Source organism: Alligator mississippiensis, chromosome 14, assembly GCF_030867095.1.
Source record: "Alligator mississippiensis isolate rAllMis1 chromosome 14, rAllMis1, whole genome shotgun sequence".
Taxonomy (NCBI): Eukaryota; Metazoa; Chordata; order Crocodylia; family Alligatoridae; genus Alligator; species Alligator mississippiensis.
Window position 1 is genome coordinate 36924868 of NC_081837.1, and position 25559 is coordinate 36950426.

The 25559-nt window shown below is 44.6% G+C and overlaps 1 protein-coding gene across 12 annotated transcripts in view; it reads right to left on the reverse strand.

Annotated features, from left to right (window-relative positions):
* Nucleotides 1-25559, reverse strand: part of ANKS1A (ankyrin repeat and sterile alpha motif domain containing 1A) — a 153685-nt gene that overhangs the window by 103202 nt on the left and 24924 nt on the right. For 8 of the 12 annotated variants that reach the window (XM_059717260.1, XM_059717253.1, XM_059717263.1 and 5 more), the window contains exons 2-4: nucleotides 10949-11029; nucleotides 9842-9998; nucleotides 7990-8052 (exon numbers count right to left, since the gene is read on the reverse strand). In XM_059717260.1, coding sequence (XP_059573243.1) covers nucleotides 7990-8052; nucleotides 9842-9998; nucleotides 10949-11029 — 301 coding nt within the window. The remainder of the gene's footprint in view (nucleotides 1-7989; nucleotides 8053-9841; nucleotides 9999-10948; nucleotides 11030-25559) is intronic. The other 4 variants (XM_059717267.1, XM_059717258.1, XM_059717257.1 and 1 more) reach the window with 1 other exon arrangement.

Below are 25559 nucleotides of genomic sequence, written 5' to 3' on the forward strand. Positions count from 1 at the left end.
GAATGTAAGAAATGTAGTGAGCGGTGAGAGTTAGATCACTGTGCTAAACCAGCCCTCTTCAGTTAAAGGCCTCACAATCTAGCTGGAAGAAAAAAAATGCCCAAGCCACAAGTAAGTGCCTCTAAAGTGAAAGCTTGAGCCATTAATGCATGCAGCATCTGTCAAGTTAAAAATCAGCAGTGCAGAATAACTATTTAAAGGCAAGTAATCCAACACACATTTCACTTGCAGGTGCAAAATATGCAAACACTTCCATGATTTAAACCAATCTCCTTTCAAATTGAGCTCACCTAAGCATTCTAGTTTTACTACTGCGTATCGGAGGAATTTCAGTTCAAGACCTTTGAAATACTTGTCCAATGAAGTACCACAACAACCCCCCCAAAAATCTTACTAGCACAAGTTGTATTAACTTTAACTTTCTCCACTACTTGCACATAATAGTGAACCGCAGCAGAAACTTAGTTCCTTTTTTTAATTTTTAAATAGCTGCTGACCTAGCTAGAGGTAAAAGTACAGTTCTAAGACATGGCCAAAATCATTTATACTTTGCTTTTTTGAGAGCAGCATTTTCTGAGCTTCAATTAACAGGAAAGTTTCATTATTTTGCACCACTTTTGAAAAAAAAAAAAAACAACAAACCAAAAAACTGCAAAGCTGGTTGGATTTAACAAGTGTTTAAATCCTATTAAAGTGCGAAATCATATTCTAGGGATTATAAAAACCACACATGCAAATTCCCCTTTGTTTTATGCAGTATTTGACGGCATCATTGTTCAGCCTCATGAAATGCATAAGGAGAGATTGGGGGTTGGGGGGGCTGAAAGGTAACTGGGGACCGAGTCTCTGTAGTAGTGACTCGAAAACAAAAAAACCCCAAGGAAGTAACAAGTAACAGTTGCTACATGCAGAAATAAGCAACATTTAGAAGAGAATGGGGTGGAAGAAGCAGGTCCTTGCTGTCCAAAGACAGGTTTAGCCAAGTCAAACAGCACAAGCTTAAGCAGCTGCTGAGGGAAGCAGCCATAGTGAAAGGAGGTGAGCACCAGTGAAGCAGGTAAGTTAAGGCAGGGTGAAGAGAAGTCTGCACATACAACATACAAGGAAGGGGAGAAAAGTGGGGGAGGGGGGAACTTAATGGCTATGGAGAATGCGATCACATCCACAGCGGTTGAAGCTTTAAGGGTCGATACGTAGCATTTTCCTCCTTTTGGAGGAAACATTCTCCAAGTCGCACAGCACACTTGCATCACAGCCAGGGCTAGAACCACAGGAGTTAGGATCCAAGTTATGGGGTCACGGAGCTTCTCATTTGGGATCTGAATCCAACCCAGCTCAGCAACAACAAAGCAGCCTTACAGCAACTGGAGTGAACTTAGCAGGTCGCAGACAGTTTCCGCATCAAAAACCGACCACGCTGATACTCTTATTAAGACTCTCTGTAAGGTGGGCATGGAGCACAGCCACAGTGAAGGAAATTATTGCCCTCGCTACAACTGCTTGGGGTAGAAAGAGTTTCCATCTTTACAGCAGACCATCTAGCACTTTTCACCACCGAGTTGCCAGTTTTCAAGTGTCGGAAATGGCAGAGCATCATGAAGTGTCAGCCTGTCTGAAGGTTGTAGCTGTGTTGGTCTAAGGACACAGGCAGACAAAGTTCTTTGGGTAAGTCTGGTATCTTTTATTAAACTAACCAAAATAGCTGGAAAAATTCTTCATTGCTTTTCTGAAGCAATGTTGCAGAAATGGACAGAATTAACTCTCTTGAAAGGGAACTCCATTGTCTCCTGAGCTGCAGGTGCTAAACAGGTTCAGAAGTCACAGCCACCTTCCCCGTGTCTTCTGGGTGGATGGGGCAGGACTCTCAAATGACGTCTGGGATCCCAGAAATTGGAGTTGGAGTACTGCGTTCAGTTCTGGGCACTGCGCTTCAATAAGGATGTGGAAAAACTTGAGAGGGTCCAGAGAAGAGCCACCCTATGATCAGGGACTTGCCAGATAAGCCATACGAGGAAAGGCTGAGGGACCTGGGCCTCTTTAGCCTACAGAAGAGAAGGCTGAGAGGGGACTTGATAGCAGCTTACCGCTATATCAGCAGAGTGTATCAGAAGCTCGGTGAACAACTGTTCACTAGGGCACCCCTGGGGAAGACTGGGACCAATGGATACAAACTCCTGGAAGGCCGCTTCAGGATTAATACCAGGAAAAACTCCTTCACAGTCAGGGTGTCCAGACTGCGGAATAAACTCCCTCCAGAGGTGGTGCAGTCACTTACCCTGGAGGTTTTCAAGAGGAAACTGGACAGTCACCTTGCTGGGGTCACTTGACCCCAGTTGTCCTCCTGCCTAGAGTTTTGGGGGGGGGGGGGGGGGGGGGGGGCTGGACCCGATAATCTGTGAGGTCCCTTTCAGCCCCGTACAATCTATTAAATCTTTCCTGTTTCAAGAAGAGATCACATGCTTAAAGACTGTATGTACCATTAGTATCCAACTCAAACCTATTCCCAGCGTGGAAAGAGCCAGAAGCTCCTATACAGTCTGCGGGATAGATGTTTTGCTTCAGCAGCAGAGACATCTGCAACACCAAAGCTTTCCATCCCTTCTGCCAGGAGAAACCAGTGGCACCATCTGTGTGATTTGGACTTTTACACTGTGCCCCTTCAGATTTGCTCTCAGATCACTTTACTTAGTTTAAACAAGGAAATTCAAGGAGGGTAATAAGTACCAACATACTCAACAGAAACCTAAGAATGGCAGCAATCAAGCAGACAAGAACTGGGAAGATTAAGCACCCGAAGGGCAAATGCAAGCACTGGAGCTACTCAAGGAAGAGAAGGTTCAGTTCCCTTCTCCCCGTGTCACCACCCACATACACCATCCCAGGAGAAGGCTGCGGGACAAGACTAGCAGCAAATACCCAAACACCCAGGCAGTTTTGACCTCAGATATGGGAGTGGGGGTCGGGAATCCTTCCTAGCAAATCAGAGGGAACAAGACTGCTTAAATCAAATGACATTAGGACAAAAAGAAATCCCAGCAGAATCCAGGAACTGCAATCCTTGAGAAGTACCAGCACCTTCCTCCTTCACAGAGGGGAATGGCATGGCCTGTGCTACACAACACTTTGCCCATGAAACTCTGAGCAGGGAGTAGAGGCGGAAGAGGCCTTAAGTGAGCTTTTGAAGTCCTGGGATTATCTACCGTAATCCTTACCCTAATACCATGCCTCACACAGCACATATTTAGGATGGCACTGACCATTCACACTAAAATGCACCTTCTAGTGTCTCAGCATCTCCTTGCACCCTCGTCTAACACAGTACATAGGACTCTCAGCTGCACATTTCTCAGACTGTGATTGTAATCAAAGGCACCCCCCAGATGAAAAAGAAAAATCTTGTTAAGCAAGACCCAAACTTCTCCACCAGGGAATACCAGAAAAAGCAAGAAAATGTTCAACAAGAGGGTAAGAAACAAGCCACAAGCTCCCTTATCAGATACACTCCACCATCCTGCAGATGGACATGCACTCCCTTTGCTGCGCCCACAATTCCCATTAATACGAATGGTAGCTCCGGCTCAGTAGATCTCAGTTCATTCCTGCAGGTGCCCAGCTCTACAATAAGTTTCAGGAAAGAAAATAAAAACAAAAGAAAGAAAAGAAAAATGGATCCTCAGAAAAGAAAAGAAAAATGACTTGTTCTCAGGAGCTCTGCAGATGGGTTCCCTGACCAGTTTTTTTGTTTTGTTTTGGGGTTTTTGTTTTTTTGCAGATCCCAGATGGTAAGCTTCCACTTTTATTAGCAACCTGCACAGATTTATAGTGTATTTTCAACCCCATCTGCACTATTCAATTGCTTCCAGAGACCAATTTAAAAAAAGGGCAAGGGTAGTTTGTCTAGTGCCGTTCATTTTTTCCTTTAACTAGTTTTTCTACTCTGGTTTTGGTTAACTGGTCACTCACAGGAGATAGCCAAAGCAAAAAATAGCAAGACAGTCACAGTTATCTTTACAAACAAGAGTTTGTAACCCACAAAGTTAACCCTTACTTAGGCCATTTGTTCTACACAAAGCCATCACAAGCCCCAAAATAGTGTCAGCAGGTATGTGCCAGTGACCAAGGAGCGTGACAGCGGACCAAGGAGCCAACGAACAGGGATTGCCAACCGGGTAAGCAGTGTGCAGGCAGTGTGCTGGGATCAGGAGGAAGGGGAAGAGAAGCCAGGCACCAAGCCCTGGCCAGGGAAGGCAGGTGATCCAGAGCTGCCTGTGCCTTTGGTTTGCCAAGCGTCTGCTTGGTGGGCTGTGTGTGTTTGGGGTGCGTGCTCTGAGAAGCTGGGAGTATTGGTGGCTGAGCGATTGCTGTGAGTGATCACTGTCGACTCCAAGATGAACACGATATGTCAATGCAACCAAGTGATCAACAAGGCTAACCACACTTTATCATGCATTATCAGATGCATGATGAACAGGTGCAGGGAGGTGATGCTTCCACTCTGTGTGGCTTTGGTCAGGCCGCATTTGAAATACTGTGTCCAGTTTTGGGCGCTGCACTTCAAGGGGATGCGGAGAAGCTTGAAAGGTTTCAGAGGAGGCCGCTCGTATGGTTACAGGCCTGCAGGCAAGGCCCTATGAGGAGAGACTGAGGGACCTGGATCTCTTCAGCCTTCGCAAGAGAAGGCTGAGAGGTGATCTTGTGGCAGCCTATAAATTCATCAGTGGAGGGCAGCAGGGAATAGGAGATGCTCCGTTTACTAGGGCACCCCCTGGAGTAACTAGAAACCAATGGCCACAAATTGACAGAGAGATTTAGGCTGGACGTTAGAAAGAACTTCTTCATGGTAACGGTTGCCAGAATCTGCAGTGGGCTTCCAAGGGAGGTGGTGCTCTCCCCTACCCTGGGGGTCTTCAAGAGGAGGTTAGATGGGCATCTAGCTGGGGTCATCTAAACCCAGTACTCTTTCCTGCCTACGCAGGGGGTCGGACTCGATGATCTATTGAGGTCCCTTCCGACCCTAACATCTATGAATCTATAAGGAGTAATGGTCTCAAGTTACAGCAGGGGAAATTTAAATTAGGTACTAGGAAGAATTTCCTCACTAGGAAAGCAGTAAAACTCTGGAACAGGCTCCCGAGAGAGGTGGTGGAGTCTCCAACCTTGGAAGTGTTTAAGATCTGTCTAAACAAAGCCTTGGCTGGGATGATGTAGTTGGGGCTGGTCCTGCTTGGAGCAGGGGGTTGGACTAGATGTGACCTCCTGAGGTCCTTTCCAACCCTCATTTTCTACGATCCCATTTTCAGGTTATGCTCAAAGACCATCTATCTACCACCTATAATCAAGGCTATCAAGGAAAGGGGCGAGGTATTGGCTTTTGTTTGCTGGGCCAGATTTTGGGTTTGGTTGGTTGTTTTCTGGTGCTGGGTAGAAGCCGTTGGCATTATTAGTTATGCCTACACAGAATATGATTTCCATCAACTGCCAGTGTGTCAGTGTGCCTGGAGCTACAGTGTATAAAGAATAAGTCCATTTCATGGAGGATTCCAAAAAACTTTTGACATCTGGTTTCATTCTAACTTGGAACAAAAATCTTGTAGATCTCCGTGGAAACAGAGTCTGAAAAGAAAAGATGGTTTTGGAACATAGACACAGGTCACTTTGACGGCAAAATAAAATTCCACCTGATGGACTAAGGGAGCCAGTAGCCCAGGAGCTTGGGACCTAGGTTATACAGGGACCCTCCCATCAGCCTTTCAGGAAGCAGGAGAGGTTTCAAAACCAGCCCGGTAGGCAGGGTTCTGCCCGAGGCTTGCACCCGAGTTCCACCCAAATTTCACAAAATGGAACCGCATCTTTTCAAAGCTTTTTATTTTGTTTAGGCAAATACACATCCACCGCGGGAAAAGTATTCTGTCAGAGTTCACAAAAAGCTCTACCATCTCCAGCCTGTGTGTAGGCAGCCTTGGCTAAACTCTGAAGGGTGAACACTTTCAAAGCACTCAGGCCCCGTTTTCAAAAGTAACCCAGAGGCCTGCTGGATCAGCTTTTGAAAAGACCATCGTAAGTAACAAACCGTTCTAGCGTCAAGTTATGTTCAAAACACGACTAGCCTAAGACAAGTTTAAAAGATATCCTTTTTAATAAAAGGCAATTCCAAAAGAAAGTAAACAATCAAAGTCTGCTCAGCCTCTGGTCCCTTGAACGTTTCAACTCTGATGCAGAACACAGAACAACCTCATGTTACCGCACAGTTTCTACACTGCAATTTCTCCGTCTCCTGTACAGTTCTATAAACAGTTCTTGCTCCTTTTCGGTCTAGCTATTTGTGAAAGCTGGGGGGGGGAGCCAAAAAAACCCCAACAACTTTCTAAAATTTGCTAACAGGTTGACAAAATATTTTACAAAGCAATCTCTGACAGAGGTCACTTTTAAGTGCTTAAAACGGGAACGGGAGTTGACATCTTTGCACACTTCTGTACAAAATGTAACCCGGAATGGTTGCAACCGTTTTGCTAAACTTGTACAGATGCAGGAGCAAACAGATGTAACAGGTATAGCAGATGGGAACTCTCAACTCCATGTGTTTGTTATTGTGCAGGGGGTGGTCCCAATTAGTTTGATCACTCACTGTTCAACTGCACTATGCTATAATACTCCATTCACAATTACTGATAAACACAATTCTTGAAAGCTCTAGCAGGTTTAGCTTCCCAATTCCTATGGCACATCTCAAAGGAGATCATTTCTTGCTATAAAATTCCTTTCTAGACTTTAATTGTAATCGCCATTTAAATGTCTTCATTCAAAACAAGTATGCACTAGAGTAGTATTTCCTGAAATGGGAGAGTGATAATACAAAGAATTTACTTCTCATCAACCAGCAAGCCCTGGAATTTGGGGCCTGTGTTTTTATAAGTATTGCAGATCAAGCACAGTGGAAGTTTTAACTAAACTTCGAAGAGCTAAAAATCTACCATGGCTGGCTGGCTCCAAAAGAGTTGGCTAGAAGTAACCCTGGCATGGTAGTTGAAAGCAGAAGCATCCCACGATAAATCAGCAGACTATTATACCATCGCTTGCCTGGAGCCTGGCTATAAATAAAACTCAATTAAACATGGCGAGCGTCTGAGAAAACACCACTGTCTGCTCAGTGGTAAACAGAACAAGTGACCTTAGGAACTTTTTTTCCCTCCACCCCAACTGCTCAGCTTCAGTACATCATACACTCTTTACTTCTGTGCCCCTGGGTGGATCGAGAACTGCTAAAAAGCAGAAAGAGGCAAAAAAGCACACACAAAAAAGCAAAGACAGAAGATTAGAAGCGAAGACTCAGACACAAGACACAAGGACTAAAACACCAAGATGAGTGTGATGCGGCAAGCAAGACATAGAGGACCCTAGGGGTATAAATGTTACAGGCCTTGCCCCTCCTCCCCAGCCTTCTCCCTACCACCACCAGAAGCAGGAGCCACCCATTTAGTAAAGCAGCATGGCGTTATTCATTAGGGAAAAATGACATGGAATTCACTCCCAACAGCCCACAGAGAAAAATGCAGCCATCTTTAAGCAAAGAAAAATTCCCATCCTGCGCTTGTTAACAATTTAGAATGAGACACAATACCTGGAGCATTTTTATTAAGACATTACCTTTTGGAAGTTGTCCAGCCAAATAAGGCAAATTGACCATAACCCTGAATCCTATAAGTCTAAGTACAGAAGGAGCTCCAGAAAAGTCAGGAATAGTCTATCACTGAAATAACCTATCACTGGTTTAAAAAAAAAAAAAAAAAAAAAAAAAAAAAAGAAAGAAAGAAAAAAGAAAAAGAAAGAAAGAAACCAACAGTAAGTAAATGGTTGCATTTTACTATTCCCCAAGTGGCTGGAAACTGAGCAGGCATCATCATCATCAGCCAACTGGATGACAATGCACCTGGAGGTAGGAATGCAGCCTGGAGTAATGATGCAGTGAAATCCTGAGAGCAAAGTACACACCTTGGCATTGATATATGGGTCAAAGGGGCCGTACTTTTTGAGTTCTTTGATCTCAAGAGCATTCTACAAAAAGGAGAGGAAAAAGAAAAATAAAATGTGATAATGAAATGGGCGAGATACAGTAACAAAGCAATGGGTGACTCTGGAGGGGTGGAAATGACAGAACACGGCATCTTGTTCTAGTCCAAAGCAATTAACCACACTGGCCGTTCCAGCTGTCACATCTCATCATTTGAACCACTGTGCACATCATTTAGACATCTTTAAAACATATGCATCATGCAACCTCTTGGACTGAGTTCACTCATTTAAAAGGTTCGGCTGAAAGAGCCAATCAATCAGCCATTACCTGGCAAGATCACACTATGCTTTTAATTTTCTGAAAAGGTTTCTCCCATACCTGTCCTACTCCTGACCTTTGACAGCAGCACCATTTTTCTTTACACTCACAGGGCCCTCAGTGGACTCCCACTGTAGATGGATTGTAAACGGTCCAGTTTGCTCTCCCAAATTTAAAGAGAACAGAGTGACTGCCTGAAGCTGGACCAGAGGGCTCTGTTAAGAAGAGCCCAGAACCAAAAAGGTGACTGAAAAGCATAACAAGCATTTTAAAATGTGCGCGTTTTGCTTTTCATTGAGGAAAGGTAATAACTAGTGCTTCCACAGTGCTCTTCATCTTTAAGGTGCTTTATGAACAAATAATTTAGCCTTTATCACAGCCTTGCAAGGCAAGGAATTCCACTGTACATATGAGGAATCGAGAGCTTGAGTGTTCCTCCCTGCCCCCGAGGTTGCAGGGGTGAGCTTGTGTCAGAGACAGGATTTAAACTCTAGACCTCCCAAGTCCCAGGCCTCTCCTCCAACCACCGGAGGACAGTTCTAGTGCAGGGAGAGGGTTATTGATCCTAGGGAGGGTCCTGAAGAGAGCACTTGCCTTCCAGGCTGCAAGTGGCTAAGCAACATGAGCAGAACAGCATTATTCCAAAGGTTCCTTTTCCAAATGCTTAGACAAAAGGGCAAATGGTTTGGATCTCAAGCAAGATTCTTTAAATGAGAAAACTGTTTGTGCCCAGCTGCCCCACACACAGATGAACTGACATGAATTGCTCTTGCTCTGCTTTCTGTCGAGGGGAGCACTGGAGCTGTGGAAGAAAATTGCAGCCTGGCCTCAGGAAGCTGAGCAGGGAGGCTGGTGCTCCAAGATGGACAACAGAATCACTGCACAGAATAGCAGGTTCCAGCACACCAAGACAGTCTGCATCACACATAAGGAAGGCCCTCCCTCGTTCAAAAATGATTGTTTTCTAGGAATACATTATATTCCTTTACTTGGAGTAAATGGTAAACCCCTTCCCTCCCCCCACACTAAATCAGTTAACTGGAGCACGAGTGGTAGAAATCAGCCAGTGGAGCAGCTAGGAGAGTGTGTCCGAACAAAGACTAAAACAAAGCTGCTTTGATTAGTTCCCCAACAGAAGGGAGCCAATGTATCCTTTGACAGTTTTAGCAATCTTTTCTTAATTACACAGCAACTAGAAAGGAAATGATTAGTGTCAGCTTTCGAGTCCCAGTAAAGAAGCAGGCTGCAGTCTATGCACTCAGCGGTTCGTACTGCTTGCTTGCAACCAACTACCCTAGATCCCGATTTAATCAGTCAGTTAGAGCTTTATAAACTTTAGAGACGGATCATTCTTTGTACCATCAGAAATTGGGTATTTTTAACACTCCCCAGAAGCAGCTATTGCTCGATGCCTTATGTTGTGCGGTTAAAAAGGTTTCCCCCCCTCCCAAAAGTAGGAGAATTATTCCACTGGCACATTAGAGACAATTAAGAGGAAGAAAATAACCAGACCTGCTCATTCACTTTAGTGTGGGAGGGTCCTTGGTGGATGAGGAGTTTCACTATTTCTGCATCTCCCTTCCAGGCTGCCAAGTGAAGAGGGTAACAACCTTTACAGTCCGCTACATTGGTCAGTGCATCATTCCTCAGCAGAACTTCCACCACGTCCCTGGAAAATAAGGATGCCTTCTGAGTCAGTTATTCCATCCCATGGAAACCCAAAGACAAGCATTTATCAGTCTATACCCAAAGCTGAGTTTTATTGCTCAGTAACCTAAATCTGAATAGAATTATTTTCATGGTGTGTCTTGAAAATCTTGCAAATTCAAATTATTCCCAGAGTGCTGCCCAAAAAACAGTGAAATGAGTTACAGGAAGATGAGCTAAGAACTTTCTACATTTTTTTCCACTGGTGCAATATCTTCAAGTAGACTAGCTGCCCAGGAATCAAATACGAGTGGGACAAGAACTAATTAAATGTCAAGTCGCTTATTTTATACCTGCACTGGGAGCGGACACAGGTGCACTGACACCAGCATAAAAGCCAATGGTAGGCAAGTCTTTAGTGTCAGAGAACAAGGCAAGCCAAATGAAAAGAAAAAAAAAGTTTGCAGTACATAAAGAACTATTGAAAAGTTAATAAATAATCTTCACCAATAGTGAGCAGACAAGAGTCTTCATACATACTGACAGTTGTAACAAAACTGCATGTTACCGTATTGTAGCACAAATACAACTAGTGACTACATACACATAGTAGTGGGATTCCAGAGGACTTTGGTGCTGAAGCAGGAGTCTTCTGAATAAATATAGGCAACAAAAAGTCTCACTCACTGACTATGATTGTTAAACAAGACTGATGAGACGGCCCCACTATCCTTGCCAAATTTTAAACTTACAGAATTACATTCGACAGAACTTTTCCTCCGCAGTTTCCCTGCAATAGCGCTCTTTACTTCTTGTCCTGAAGATGGTGTAGTGTTGGCACCACTGCACCATTCTCTCCCAGAGGAGGTAGCATGGCACTTAAGTTATGAACGAAGGCAGTCTACATAAATATGAAGCTTGCAAAGCACGTGAGTACCCTTTGGGGGTAAGAGGCACTACAAGAGAACTTACTTGTGACCATTCAAAGCAGCATGGTGCAGTGGAGTATACCCTGTACTGTCAACGCAGTTCACATTTGGCCCCCTCCAGATGCTGCAAGATAAAAAAAACAAAAGCACAAAGAACACTTAGTTGTATACCAAAAACAGAGCGCGCCAGCTGGTAAGGAAAAGTTTCTGCCGGGTTCTTATGCCGAGTTGGTTGCTACAAGACAAGCCATCACAATGGAGTGGCCAGTTGCAGTTAACTGCAATAACGCAGAGAACAGATATTACATAACATTATGTTAAACAAGGGTGACAAGTGCCACAGAGCAAAAGACAGTCATTAGGCAGCCTCGCTACTCAGCATTCTTCCCAGACACCTGAACTCTCAAGCCAGAACCTCATTCCCTCACCGCCGCATACCTTACAAGACCTCAAAATGGACCATCTTCTTCAATGACACGCTTTCAAGAAGCTTGAGTGCAATACACATTTAAAAGTCAGCCAGCATCCCAGACCACCACACAAGCAACCCACAACTAATTCATTCCCCTTCTCTGAAGGGCTTTGGTAGGCTGGGGGGTTCCCTATTCCCACAACAGTAAGTCACGACAGATGTGTAAATAGGATTTGAAGCCTTTCATCTTTGAACCGATCTAAATTCACCACGTTGGTGGCAGCCAAAACCCATTCTTGACAGCTGTATATAATTTGTGAAAAACACGTAGGTGGTCTCAGAGCAGTTCCAAGTTGTACCATCACAACTGGCGTCCTTTGCTCCATACTATCCATGGAGAATGAATCCTCCCTTAAGCCCCTTGGAGGTGACCCATTTAAAAGCAGCCCAAAAGGGGAAAGATGCATGCGTAAGAAGCTGCCACCGACTACAGCAGGGGCAAGGTTAAAGGAATTCAGTCTCTGCATGTGCCAAGCCTTTTAGCAGCACTACAACCTGCCTTTAGGAGAGAAGATGGATGCATTTAAATCTACACACTCCTGCCTGCCTTAAGCAAGCCTGCACCTAGGACAGCCCCTATTCCTGCATGTTGGCCTGTTCTGTGATTGAAGCGCATGAAAAAGTGCAACATGCTTTGCTACAGAAACCTAGGAAGTATCATGATGCCCTACGCAATATTGTTTTGTGCTTTTTATTTATTTGTTAACAGGGGGGTATTTAGCTATACCCTCCAATCCCCAATTTTACAGTCTTAAAATAAAGGAGTTAACTGTTGCTTTTTATGAACGAGGTCTTTCCTGACAATTTAATTTCCTCCGCAGCATGTAATCACTACTCCTCATTGTACGACAGAGGCAGCCTGAGCAGTTATTAGGTTTTCTGAAATAACAGTCATTACTCGAGGGCTGCTAGCCAGCAAAGACGTCACACCACATGTACCATATAAATGCAGCAGAAAGAAACTGGGGTAACACAGGAAAGGTACAAAACCAATGGGGATCCAGTGCAGGCCAAGTGGGAACTCTGTGTAAGCCAAACAATGCACTTCCCTCTTTTCCCTTTCAACCACATGTTTAAATACTTAGGTTGGCTTCCCTTAACCACAAAATGTTTGTAATCAAATCAGTTCCCTCACAGAGATCCATCCTGATCCAGCAGTCAAAGCATTATGAAAGGGTTTCCGGTGTAAAGCACAAGCACCGCCACGGCAGACATAAGGAACAAGCCCTTGCTAAGATGGATGGGGTAGAAAGGGCCACGAAATACAGCTCTGAGAAAGACTGTTGCGTTAAACATTCGTGCCACAAACTGCGCAATCCTCCGAATTTACTTCGGATGGAAGATCCGATCTAACCAGAACAGGACAGAGATGCTTTTGATTAATCTCTCACTGATAGCTGGGGGCAAGAATATTGGCTGCCCTTCTGGCATCCCATAAAGGTACTAGTGTGTTTGGATAGTACAGAAGGGAATCTTTAAGCAGGGATCAGCAACTTTTTGCTGCCCTAGGTTGCTGCTTGAAAACTAGTCTGTGCCATGGGCCCTGTATCTTCACCCCACAACCCAGGTGTGCTTACCTGCACCACCAATCCCCATTGCAGGGCCGGATACAGGCATGGTAGCCGCCTGGGGCCCGGAAAGAAAGGGGGCCCAGAAATTGTAATTTTTTGTATTATCATCATCATTCTCTCTGGCAAAGGCTCCCCCCCATACTAAAAGTCTGCCCGGGGCCACCAGGAGTTTGGGTACAGTGCTGCCCCATCCCCGATGGGGACAGGCAAATTCTGCAGCAAAGGACAGGGCAGGCATAAGAGGGCAGCAGGGAGGGTTATGGAGGGGGATTGGCAGCACAGCACAGCTGTGTGCCACTGTGCACCTTCACAGTCCAGATCCAAACCTTTCCATGGGCTGGATCCAGCCTGCCAACCCCTGTCTTAAAATATAAGCAATATGGTACAAATCATCCCACACCGCTAAGGGGACTGCCACAGCAGTCTGAAAGTCAAGGTACTTTAGATGCAAATACTGCAATGAGGTAGTGAGGTCTCGTGGCCCGAACCCTCGGACTAGGAGTCCAAAGCCAATAGGCATTTAATTGCATCTCTGCTATTCCCTGTCATATTGATTTAATGACTTAATTTTGCTAAGTACCAGCAATGCAGTTGGCACCATCCGAGACTACCAAAGCATTCTGTCTGAGAGCTCCTGTCATCTACCATACCAAAAAGAAACATGGCAAGATCTGCAGGAAATATTCTGGCCACTCTGGGCTTCAATGCTCAGACAGCGTTTTGGCTGGCCTTCAAGCACTTGCTTCTCCATCCCTTCTCATTTGTGTACCGCAAGAAACAGAACTGATCGCTGAAGCCACGCAGCACTGCAAACAGTGCTAGCAGCGCGTGAAAGGAAGGGTTAAGGCTAAACATCTTCATGTCAGCCCAGAGACAAAATAAACCACAGGATGAAGTTCAGGAAGTGCCCTACCTACTTCACAATGGTTGCAACTGGGAGCGTGAGTGACTTGGTGAATTCTATAAGCTCTGTGGTTTCCATTTGGCAGCAGGCTCACTGAGTGTGGTTGCCCAGCCAATTTATTGCTGGATTTACAGTGACCATAAATGGTTAAAAAGATGGGTGAGTAACTTGCTTGTAGTCTGGGGAGGTTATAACTATAGTGCCTGCACATCCCTTTTCATAAACTGTACTAGTCTGACAGAAATCGGAGGGAATGTAACCAATCTGTACGAGGAAGGGAGAGCAGAGAGGTTATATATTGATGCAGTCACTTCCTCCCCAAGCATAAAGGTAACAACCAACAACGCTTGGCACTTTATGACTTTTGCATTTGATGGTACCAAAGTGGAATACTCTTGAAGTTATACCCATTTTACAGAAAAAAAAATGAAGACTGAAGTACCCACTGTCCCACAGCTAGTTAGTACTCCAGCCAATCCCAAATTCCTAGCTCATCCAGGAGCCCCAATGACCAAATGGTAGTTTTGCAGGCCCAATCTGACCTGTGGGCCAAATCTTTTGACTCCCTGGCTTTAAAGGATGCAGGACCCACCTCTCTCATGGGGGCATGGGGAACTGGAGAAAACATCAGAATGAGGTGGAGGAGCTTTTTCACCCTGAAAGTTTGGGTGCCTTTTTCCACATAGGAAAATTGGCCTGTTGCAGAGGTAGATCTATTGTACAAGTTACTTTTAAAGCATTAAAAGGTGCTTGCAGTTTAGCAGTTGCCATCTTATTTGTACAGACAGAAAGACTCAACCAGCCAACCTTTATTCAAAGAAAGGGCAACTCATCCCAAGGTCTGGAATGAAGGGGAAACAGAAATAAATGGTTCTGTCATTCTATCTAGGTGTTGGCATTGTGACAGAAATAAATCGGAATAAATCAGACTTTTTCTTTGTCTTCCTCCTTTCCACCTTCTTACTGCAAAAAAAAAAGCCATAGCACTCCCTGGAATCAACAGAAACAAAATTATTTGCATAATAAAAAGTGGGATCAATGTATAGCACTTGACAGAAACACTATGATAAGGTCCTAAGCTGCTTCTAATTCTTGGTTTAGATGCAGCAAAGAGGCCTATTTACTATGGCCAGCAGAAACCAGGCACGGAAGACATTGGGATGGGAATGAATCTCTTGGGGGTGGCTCTTTGTCTTCCACAAAAGCAGTTTGCAGTGTGAGGAACAGCCACAGGAAAAAACTATCTGAATGACACCTCCTGTCTTATCGGTATAAACAGCAACTGAATTCTTGGAAAGAACAAAGACCAAGCTTTATTTTAAAACGTTAGATTGACAGTTTCTCTCAAAAGCAGCTTATGAGCCAGCTACCAAGGAGTTAAAGTTAAGCATTATGATGAAGTGGAGGGAGATTGTTAAGTAGTCTATGTAGAAAATGGGAATGTAGAGGGAAGGAGGCAGCTATCAGAGGAAGTTCAAATTAAGTTTCAACTAACTGCTAACTGTTCGACCTCTTAACAGTTTGGTCCCGCTGTAAACCAGGGGAGGGTTGTTTGCTTGTTTTGAGTTGCAGAAGATCAACATTACTAGATGCATGTTACAAAACTGAATCTCCAGATTAGGTCCATAGACACAAAGAACGCACAGGTGCATCTCCATTCACAAATAAGAGATCAACAAGATTTTTTTCCCCCCCTGCATCAGATTAGCAAAGGCTGGGAGGGGGTTCTGCCATTCTCTGTGGCCTGGTCCTCCTTCCAGCTACTGCCCCACCACTGCAGTAGTAGTGGCAGTGCCCTGGTCTCCCCTGTTTTTTTACCCTACCGCATGTTCAGCGTTCCTGGAATTTTTGCTTTGTGCCTGGTAGCAATGGTGCGAGAGTCTGATGTAGCAATTCATAGAATGGAGGATCTTTAGGTAAATGAGTGCCTGAAAAGACAGGGGGCTACACTTGCTGGCCCAAGAGACCCCTTTCCCAGATCCCAATTTGGGCTTCAACCTTACGCATCTCCCTTTCAGTTAGTTTGTAACAGGTGCGTCAAACATACAATCATTTGTTGGACCCAGCCCTCAGAGCTCCATCATCTGCCCCCCCCCACCCCCTTTCTGGCTGGAGCAGCTGCCAGATCAGGCATGCTGGGGAAGGGGAGGGAGGTCCATGGGCCCAATCCAGCCTGAGGACGAGTCCTGTGGGCCAGGTAAATTTTACAGCCCTTGTGTATGAGGTGCACCATCACCCTGCCTTCTCTGGTCAACTGAGGACAGAAATAGAGCTACCTACCTCTCTGCCCTCAGTCTGGAAAGGCTGGCCAAACATCTCCAACCTTCAAGGAGAGAGGGTAAGATTTTTTTTCTGCCCGTTACAAAATTCATCCCTATCCATCATTACTAGATCTTTCCCCTCCCTACCCATGGCAGGCTTTCATCCCGCACTCTGAAAGATAGCTCTGAGGAGTGATTTAATGTTCTTTAGTGCCATCTGGCAGTCTTCTAAGTAGCAGGATGTTGCTGTGGGTCTATTTATCAGTTCAGGCAGAAAGATACCCCTAGATCTCTCCCCTGATGCAAGCCAGTCAGTGTTTTGTAGGCTAGACAAAGAATCGCACCTAGACCATTTTGCAATGCCAAAAAACAAGTGCTAAAATAAATCTCCCCCGAAACCTGAGCTTTCACATTAAGAAGACCGGATAGGGAGAGAATGCTGATGACAATTAAAATGAAAAAGGGTTTGACAGGGCAGCATAGTAAGGAAGCCAAAATCAGAAAGGGAAGCCTTGATTCTCCAGCAATTTGAAAGCCACTATGCACCGGGACTAAATTCAGAGCTGAGAACAATTCACCAACAACTCGTACCTTCTCCCCTGCATAGGGCAGGTTACTGTTTCTGCTCAGCACTGAAAAATCATCCAATATTGCGTGGGAGATGCTTCCATCAGCATTTTGAAATATTTAAGTACAGATTTAAGCTGTGTTAGCTCTCAGATCATTGTGAAACACCGTTCACCCAACCCCACCTTTAGAACAGGTGTTATCAGGTACAGAGGCACCAGACATTACTAGAGCTAGCAGGCATCCGATGCGAACGTGCGTGAATCTCAGGATTTCAGCTTGTGGTTAAAGCTCTGAACTACATCTCATACTAGTGCACGATTCTTTCAGAGGACAGCCCGTTTCAAGAGACACTTTACAATACAGAGAGAAGTGAAAAGTGCAACACTAACAACTGGTTGAGCTGGCTTTACGAGTTGCACACCACTGACCCTCAGACTCCTTTCTGAGGGCTCGCCTTTAGACTGACTGTTGCCCTCATTCATCAAGCCTTGATTAGGCTAAGGCGCAGATGCTGTGCTTATATCTCCACACACACTATAACATGCAAGAGAGGGACGGATTGAGAACATACCACATGGCCGGCTCACAGCTTCATGAACAAGCTTGAACCAATTCATCTTCAAGACCCTTCCTTACGGGTGTATGATTCCAATTTTCTGGGTGCAGAAAAACAAATTCAAAACAGCACCATTAAATGAATGGCCCAAGGCTACATAGAAAACGTCAGAGCTGGGGACATGATACAGGAAATTCTACTTGAACTTCTGTACCAAGTCTTGCCCTGCTGGTAGGGCAATGGGTAGCTGGGGAGACTGGAAGGGCAGAGACCTAATTTCTATTCCTGGCTTTGCTGAGACATTTCTACTCCTGGCTTTCCTGGGAAAATGCCTGACCTCAGTTTTTCCATATATAAAGTGGGAATAAGATATAATGCCACTTCATTAAAGTACTTTGAAACCTCCCCTGTGGACAGTTGAAGTCTTACTTATTTACAAGATAGGAAAAATGAAACTAAAAGGCGCTATTTACACATGCCAGCTATATGCCACTAAGAGGAGCAGAAGACTAAAACAGAGCTTTTCAGTCATATTTAGAGGGTAGAGGCTCACAGAAGCTTTGAAGTGGGTCTGACTGACTCCGCCGTTTGCTCAGTTGTTTCTTCCCCTCCCATGCTCCACCCAGCCTCACCTCAAAGGGTTTTTGGGTTTATACCATCAGCTTCATGCTGAAGGTACAGATTTCTCAGTCATCATCATATGGATCACTCACCTACCCTTCATTCACATATGACCTAATGAAGTATCTTGACCAATTTGCTAATACCTATGGTAATGCATTAATGATAAAAGCTTATGGAAACAAGGAAAGCCTGGAAAGTTGCAAGGTTGGCCTTCTCTTAAAACAGGTATTTCTGGTCAACTTCTCTTGCTCCATGATTCAGCAAGCATCTTAGCCTTTAGCAACAGGTTCCTGTTCATAAAAATAGCTGACTAAGGCACTACCTTAGGTTACAATAAAACGCAATCATTCCTTTCAAAACCAAATTTCTCCTCTTGTCTTTCCATTTACTTCTCTGTCTGCCTATACGAACTTTAATAACAGAATCACCCAGGAGTGCTGTACTGGGACAAGGGCCAAACAACTTAAACTAAAACAGCTCCGTTTTCTAAATAATGGAGAAGTCACTAACACAACCTGCAGCCTCATTACTTGAATTACAATAGCATCTGGAGACTCCAACAAAGATTGGAAATCCATTATGCTATGCACTGAAGATATAGCATATGGCAGTTCCTGCCCTGAAGAGTTGGCATTCTGCACATGAAAAAGAAAAGTTCAAGTAGCATTACTGCTATTTTACAGATAAGGAATCGAGGCGTAGAAAGATTAAGCGACTCACTCAAGTTTACACAGGAAGTCTAGCATTCAGAAGTGAACCCAGATGTCAAGATGTAGTTCAGAGCTCTAACCACAAGCAGAAATCCTGAGATCCACACATGTTAGCATTGGATGCCTACTAGCTCTCGAATCCACTCGTCTGAAAGTGTAGACTGGAGAGCCAATATAAGGAGAGCATACCGGGTAATACAGCTACAAGACACTAGATCTCAGCCAGCCCGACAACTCTTTCTTCATCTGCCGCAGTACGAACACTATGCAGCTCTCTAATATTTAGCACAATGCCATAAATTTTTAAAGATGCAACAAACAATTTGTATGAACATGAGAACCATTTTACAAATGGGGGTAACAAAGGTGCCATTTTTAAGTACCTAGAAGAGAGCGTGATTAGGAACAGCTAACGTGGAACAGCTTGCTAAGAACAAATCAAGCCTGACCAACCTAATTTCCTTGTACGACAAGGTGACAGGCTGTGTGGATGGAGGGCTGGGAAGAGCAGCAGATGTGACTTATCTTGATGTTAGCAAGGCTTTTGATATGATCTCCCATGACATTAGTAAGTTAAGGAAATACAGTCTAGGTGGAAGTAACTCCAAGATGGATGCATAACTAGTACTCAAAGAAGAGTCACCAATGATTCAATGTCTAAATGGGAGAAGACATCAAAGTGGTTCTTCCAGGGTCTCTCCTGGATCTAATATTGTTAGATATCTTCATTAATGGTTTGGAGAATAGAACTGAGTTCACACTTAGCAAATGTGCAGATGACAACAAGCTGGGTGGAGTTGCAGACACATTGGAGAATGGGACTGGGATTCAGAATGACCTTGAAACTGGAAAATGGTCCCCTCCAAAAAAAAAAAAAAAAAAAAAAAAAAAAAAAAAAAAAAAATCAATCAATCAAATGAAAGCCATCAAGGACAAGTGCAGGACTTTGCAGTCACATGCACAAACACGGATTGGAGAAAGACTGGTTAGGCTGCAATACTGCAGAGGAGAAAAAGAGGGTTAAAGTGAACAACAGGTTGAATATGAGCAGACAGACCGCTCTTGTTGCAAACAAAGTCAGTACCACAATGGGCTGTAATAAAGGGAAGTAATCCATTACTGAAGGGAACTAATCCTTCTGCTCCACACAGCACTGGTGAGGCCTCACCTGGAATACTATGCTCAGTTTTGGGTGTCAAAACTTCAAGAAAGACACAGACAAATTAAAGTCCAGCAGATAGCAACTTATTAGAGGTCTAGCAGACATGAATTATGAGAAACAGTTGGAGGAACAGATTTAGTCTGAAGAAGTTAAGACTGAGATTGGGAGGATTTGATAGATCTTCAAATATCTGAAGGGTAGCTGTAAAAAAAATGGGGGCTGACTATTCCTAGAGCCCACAGGGGACAGGACCAGGAATAACAGTCGAATTGCATCAAGGAAAACTTCAGTTGGCTGTTAGGAACAACTCATTCACTCTGCGGGTAGTTAAGCATTGGAACATGTCACCTAGAGGGGAGATGAAATCCTCATTCTTAGGAGTTTTTAAGAGCAGGTTAAACCAACATTTATCTAGGTCGGACGATTTAGACAGGGGTGACCTTGCCTTGAGCAGGGGGTTGGACTAGACCTCCTGAGAGCAGCCCTACTGCTCTGATTCTCTATGGAAACTGAGGCAGCCTGCAGTTCTGTGACTGTGGAAAAAAGTAAATGAATGAGGAAGCTTAAAGCAGAAACTTTAACAACCCCCATCCTTCCCCCAAGTTCTCTCAACCACTAATGAGTCCTGTTTCCCTGATGCATTCATTACTGGAGCAGACAGATTAAACAGGAGGGTTCAGTTACACTCCCTCCCACTCTTCTAGGGAAGCAAGGACCCAGCTGGCGCGTCCCATTCTCTTACCATGTGGTCCTAGGGAAAGGCTTCCAAGGGGAGCCAGCCAGAAGGAGCAGCTGCAGAAGCAGCCAAAGGAGGGTGGCAAAAGATCCCCGAAAATTGTGAACAGTTTTAACCGGACTTACTCTGCCCTATCAACAGTCTGCTCCAAATCTCTTCCTTCCCTTGGGGCTCTTTAGCTGCCCACTCACTCTCCTCTACCCTGCATTGATGCTGCAGGCCTCTCCTTGCATGCTCTTTCCCCTTCCCTTCATCCTTTTTTTCCTTTCAATTAATCTCCTAACTATGCCTACTCCAAAAAATTGTGGTGCTGCCGTGCCATTCACCATTTTCACCTGGTTTCATCCTGATCATATACCTTCCCCCAACCTGTGTCTGTCTTGTACATCTGTGCCCATCCTCATTCTTGGTTGGTCCTCAAGCGCTACCAAAACAGACATACTTAATACAACTAACACCACCTGTGCCATTAGGAACAATAAGGAAATATTTTCCAGCAACAGAAGAGACTTCACACTAAATACACGCTATCAAAGAGCTTGGAGCAGGCATTTTTACAATTGAAATGCCTTAGCAGTTATGAAAACAAATTCACACATTCTATAGAGACGTGTAAGGCCATTTAATACCAAGCCTAATAATGATAGAAATGTATTTCAGAGAATGGAGGCATTTTAAACGCATGCAGAAGTCTTGCTTAACATTCCAATCTTGTACAGGAAGCATTTGGCATGCATAATATTCTCCCACCAGTACTATTGCCTCAATTTTTCTACCAGAAGAGAAACATTCAATAACTCACATTTATTCAGAACTTCAAACGTCATGATGTTGCCAAGCATTTTACAACAAAGGCAGGCAATTAACTGTCAACAATCAGAGAGACTGAATATAGGAGAGTTTTGTCAAAAAGCCAAGGGTGGAGGTTTTTTGTTTGGTTGTTTTTAAGTTTTGCTATCGTTTAGAGCAGGGATATCAAACTTACCAGGCTGGATGAAGGACCCAGGGCCAGTCTGAAGACTGGACTGGGCCCAGACTGGTGTCGTGCGCAACATCCACCACCTCTAGCCCTGCGCCTTGTGCACACCAGACCAGCTCCACACACCACATGCAGCACCCTGGGACAATCGGGCACACGGTGTGCACAGGCCTAGTCCAAGGTGTGCTATATGCAACATGCTGGGCCCATTCAAGACCCGTAGGCAGTACTAGAACTGGAAATGGCCTGCAGACCAGATCTTTGACACCCCTGGTTGAAAGCAAAAAAATCTCTTGCGTCCCACAAAAAGAATGAAGGAAAAAAGATGGCTAAAAATCCAGCTAGCTGCATTTAACTAGAAATATGGAAAGGAGGATGCAGAAGTTGGCAGAGATGATGGTAGAAAAAGGGTGAAGTGTCAAGATCTCTGCTTCTGTACTGTACAAGCCTATCACACAAACTATTATATGCATTATACATAAAAAGGCAGCAGATTTGGCAGCAAGTGTACAAACCCATGTACAAGCCACCAAGGCCTCCGAAATGCCAGCCTGGACCAGCTGCTTAAATAAAAAGCAGCAGCAACAGGACAAGCTGAACATGTATCAGAGCACAAACCTGAAATTGTTAGCAGTGTTTTTAGGAAGTGTAAGGCATGGCAGATGCTACGCCCTGTTTCAGCCACAATGGGTATCTATATATCAGAAGGAGAAAAGATAGGAAGATGAGAAGTTGGTAGAGGCTATGGTAGGCCAACAATGCAGGGCCTGCTACGTGCACAGTTGCAAAGTGGATGATGCGACTCCCTGTTAGTCACCTGTTCTCATAGGCTGTCTGCTGTCATCGTAGAGGACACCACAGACACGGACCACGTTTTCACTCCACAGATCCTTTGCTGGTCTCAGGCAGTGATCAGCTATGCTCTGCACTGCCTACTGTTTTTCTCATTACTGTCTGAGGCCCAGGCCCTAGATTTCTTATCCATTGCTCACAATGACTATGCTGCTAAATCCGAGATCATAATCTGAACTCACTTTCGAAGATGGCCCAGCAATAATAAGCTGCTTCCAGGAAAGAGGTAGAATTATGAATGCACTTTGTGCTCCATCCAGTGATTAGCCATTTAAATTTAGCTTTCGCAGCCAGTCCAAAGGAAAACGAGTAACAAAATTGAGTATGATTAAAAAAGGAGAGTTGTAATTGACAGACAAAAACAACATCTCCACTCCAAGTCCTGCAGATTCCCTACATAGTATAAGAAACATGGCAGAGGCGGAAGTTGCGTTAATATTAGATCACGCCTGCAATTATTACTATCAACTGGTTTGATTGCCACAGATGACCTCATACTATCAGCACGGATCTAAGAAATATTTTTCATCCAAAAGGACTTCAAAGCGATTATGACATTAGCACCACTGCAGACGTGCAACTACCTCTAGGTTTGAAAGGCAACAACCTAGCAGTCAACCAGCACAAAGCACATCACACAAGAGTGGGGCAGTGAAAGTGCTGGCAAAACCTATGATGAAAAGCTCCTGGAGATCATTAACATCTGTGCAGAGCAGATACATACTTGTACAGTGCTATGCAAGAGAAGAGAGAAAACTGCCAGAGCAGACTAATTCCACCAGGGTTAAACTGAGCGCAGGGTTCCAGGAAATCTGGATACGTCAGACGTGCTACTTAGATTAAGGTCAAAGTTAATACAGAAGCAGAATGCAAAATGTTTTACTATTCAACAACGGCAGAAGCTCGAATGAAGGGAAGCGTCACTCCTGAACCTGTGAACAAAGCACCCCTCGTGTTTAATTCTAGGCTCCTCACAGACAGGGGAGAAACTCGGATTTTGCCTATGGGGCCTGCACAGCTGATCTGTGCCTTCAGATTTCTGCTCAGTCCTCAGCAAGAGACGATGATGTCTCTACTTCACAGCTAGAGGATTTAGCAGCGTCAACCTGTGAAAGGCAGAACCACTCAACCTGTGGAGAAACTAATCCACGTGCAGATCTGCAGAACGGCAACAAGAAAAATGGAAGCAGAGAGGGCTATGATCAAACCAAGCCTTCTTTTGTTCCAGGAAGCCCTGACTAGCCTGCCTGAGCTGGCAGGTCTCCATCAAGACACGCAAGGCATGTTCCCAAATGGGGAGAGCAGGTAAAGACACACAGTCTCCTCTATAAGAAAACTGTCAAGAATTTAGTGCCTGGTTGGAGGTACTTTCCTCAGTCTAATTGCAGAGAGCTATTTTCAGGAAATTCCTTTCCAGCACATGGAAAGTGAGATTTACTAGTGCACACAATCCTTTTCAGAAAACACCTTTTGAACAAACCCTAGAAACCAAGCTCAACTGAAGCCTGCTTAAAGCATTGCTTTATAAAGTGTTTGCTTTCAACAGGTAACGCCTTCATTTAAAGGCAGCGCTGATTTATCGGCAAGGACTGCGGAGAAAACGTATTCTTTTGACATCAGCACCCACCTCTCTCTCCATCGCTGTTCTGACAGCTGGGAAATCCTGTTGTGCCTACAAAGCTGCCCGTTTTGTGTTTGCTAGCTGGAGAAGTCTAGTTCTGAGACACAAAACAGGGTTCCACGCAACCACAACAGTTTGGTGTACCAAGTAATATTTAATTATTTGGCCTCTGATGGACTTACCCCCCTTGATAGTTCGCAGTCAGGGTGACTGAGAACACGCATCTAGATATCAGGCAGGAAGAAATTAGATGAGCAAGTAGCTTGTAACCATCTCCACCTATCAGTAAGTATAAAGCAGGCTCCAGAGAGCCAGGTGAGCAGCGCAGGAGCTACCCATGGCAGGACTACACAGGCAGGCTGAGAATACAAAGTCTCCATCACAATTGGTGGCATAAGTGAATCCGACAAGGCTGGTGAAACAAAATGCAGAGACCAAATGAAACACTGCACATTTGGCCTAATGTGCAAAGCTGGCTCGTCAGCAGGTAAAAGCAGAATGCTTCACCGGACAAGCGGAGACGCTCCAAGCAATTTAAGAGAAGCCTTTAGTGCCTCAGGCGATAAGACTTCACCACTGCTACTACCAGCCCTCCAGGTTCAGGGAATGTCTTCACGGGCTCACTCCTAATGTTTTGTTATCAGTGTTTTATACTAACTGACCCCTATGGGGCATTTTAAAGTTTTAGCTCAAAAAGAAATGACAATTATGACTTTTGGAAATGGAGGCCTGCATTCTGGAGACAGCTGCTTCCCTTGACAAGGCGGAGCGGGGAGCAGGCTGCAAACCCTGATAGCATCAGCAAGTCTTAACTTCACATCAGCAGTCTTTAATGCAAACAGCCATCTGAGCTCTTCCAGTACCCACATTTGGAAGAGGACCAGTTAAATGAAAGGGAAAGAGGCACCATTCCACTGCTATGTTCAACAGGAAAACTCAGAGATATTTAAGAAAAACACCTCGAAGCTTTAGAGCAAGTGACCCATTTCAACCGGTTCCGAGAAAGGAAATCAAAGGGGGATGGAAAGGAGAAATCTGAGAGCAGCCTGTACCATTACTACAACCTGCAAAAATTTTGGGTGAGCTTGTAAAGAAATGAGTGGAAGTGACTTTTTTTTGATCTACATTGTCAATACAGAATCTCTTTCCTTTTAAAACCAAGGCCAAAGGAAACAGGTTTTGCATACATATAGGCAAAATTAAGCTTGCCTCAGAGCCAAGTTGTCATGCAGCCCAGTTTCCAACACAGAGATGCAAAGCTGTGAGGTTCCCTTTTTATAGGCAAAGATTCTTCCCCTTTTGGGGGGGCACTGGGGAGACAGGTACTTTGAGGACAGTGAAGCACCACCGATTCTGAGCAGCAAGAAGACGGCAATATGAATTACTCAAGGAAGAGGCTGCTTCTGCTCCATTCTGAACGCTGCAGTGGCAATGAGCATTCCCACCAACAAAGTTAAGGATTCTGGGAGCTTTCCTGTTTGGTTCGTTTCCCACTATTCTCCAGAGACCGCTCTAATCATAGCATGAACAGAAGAGTGCTTCTGCTGCTGTTTAATCACCATCCACTCTCCCCTAGGCTGTCGCACATCTTACGTACGTACATCAACTGCATTATGGTCACGGAAGCTCAAACACT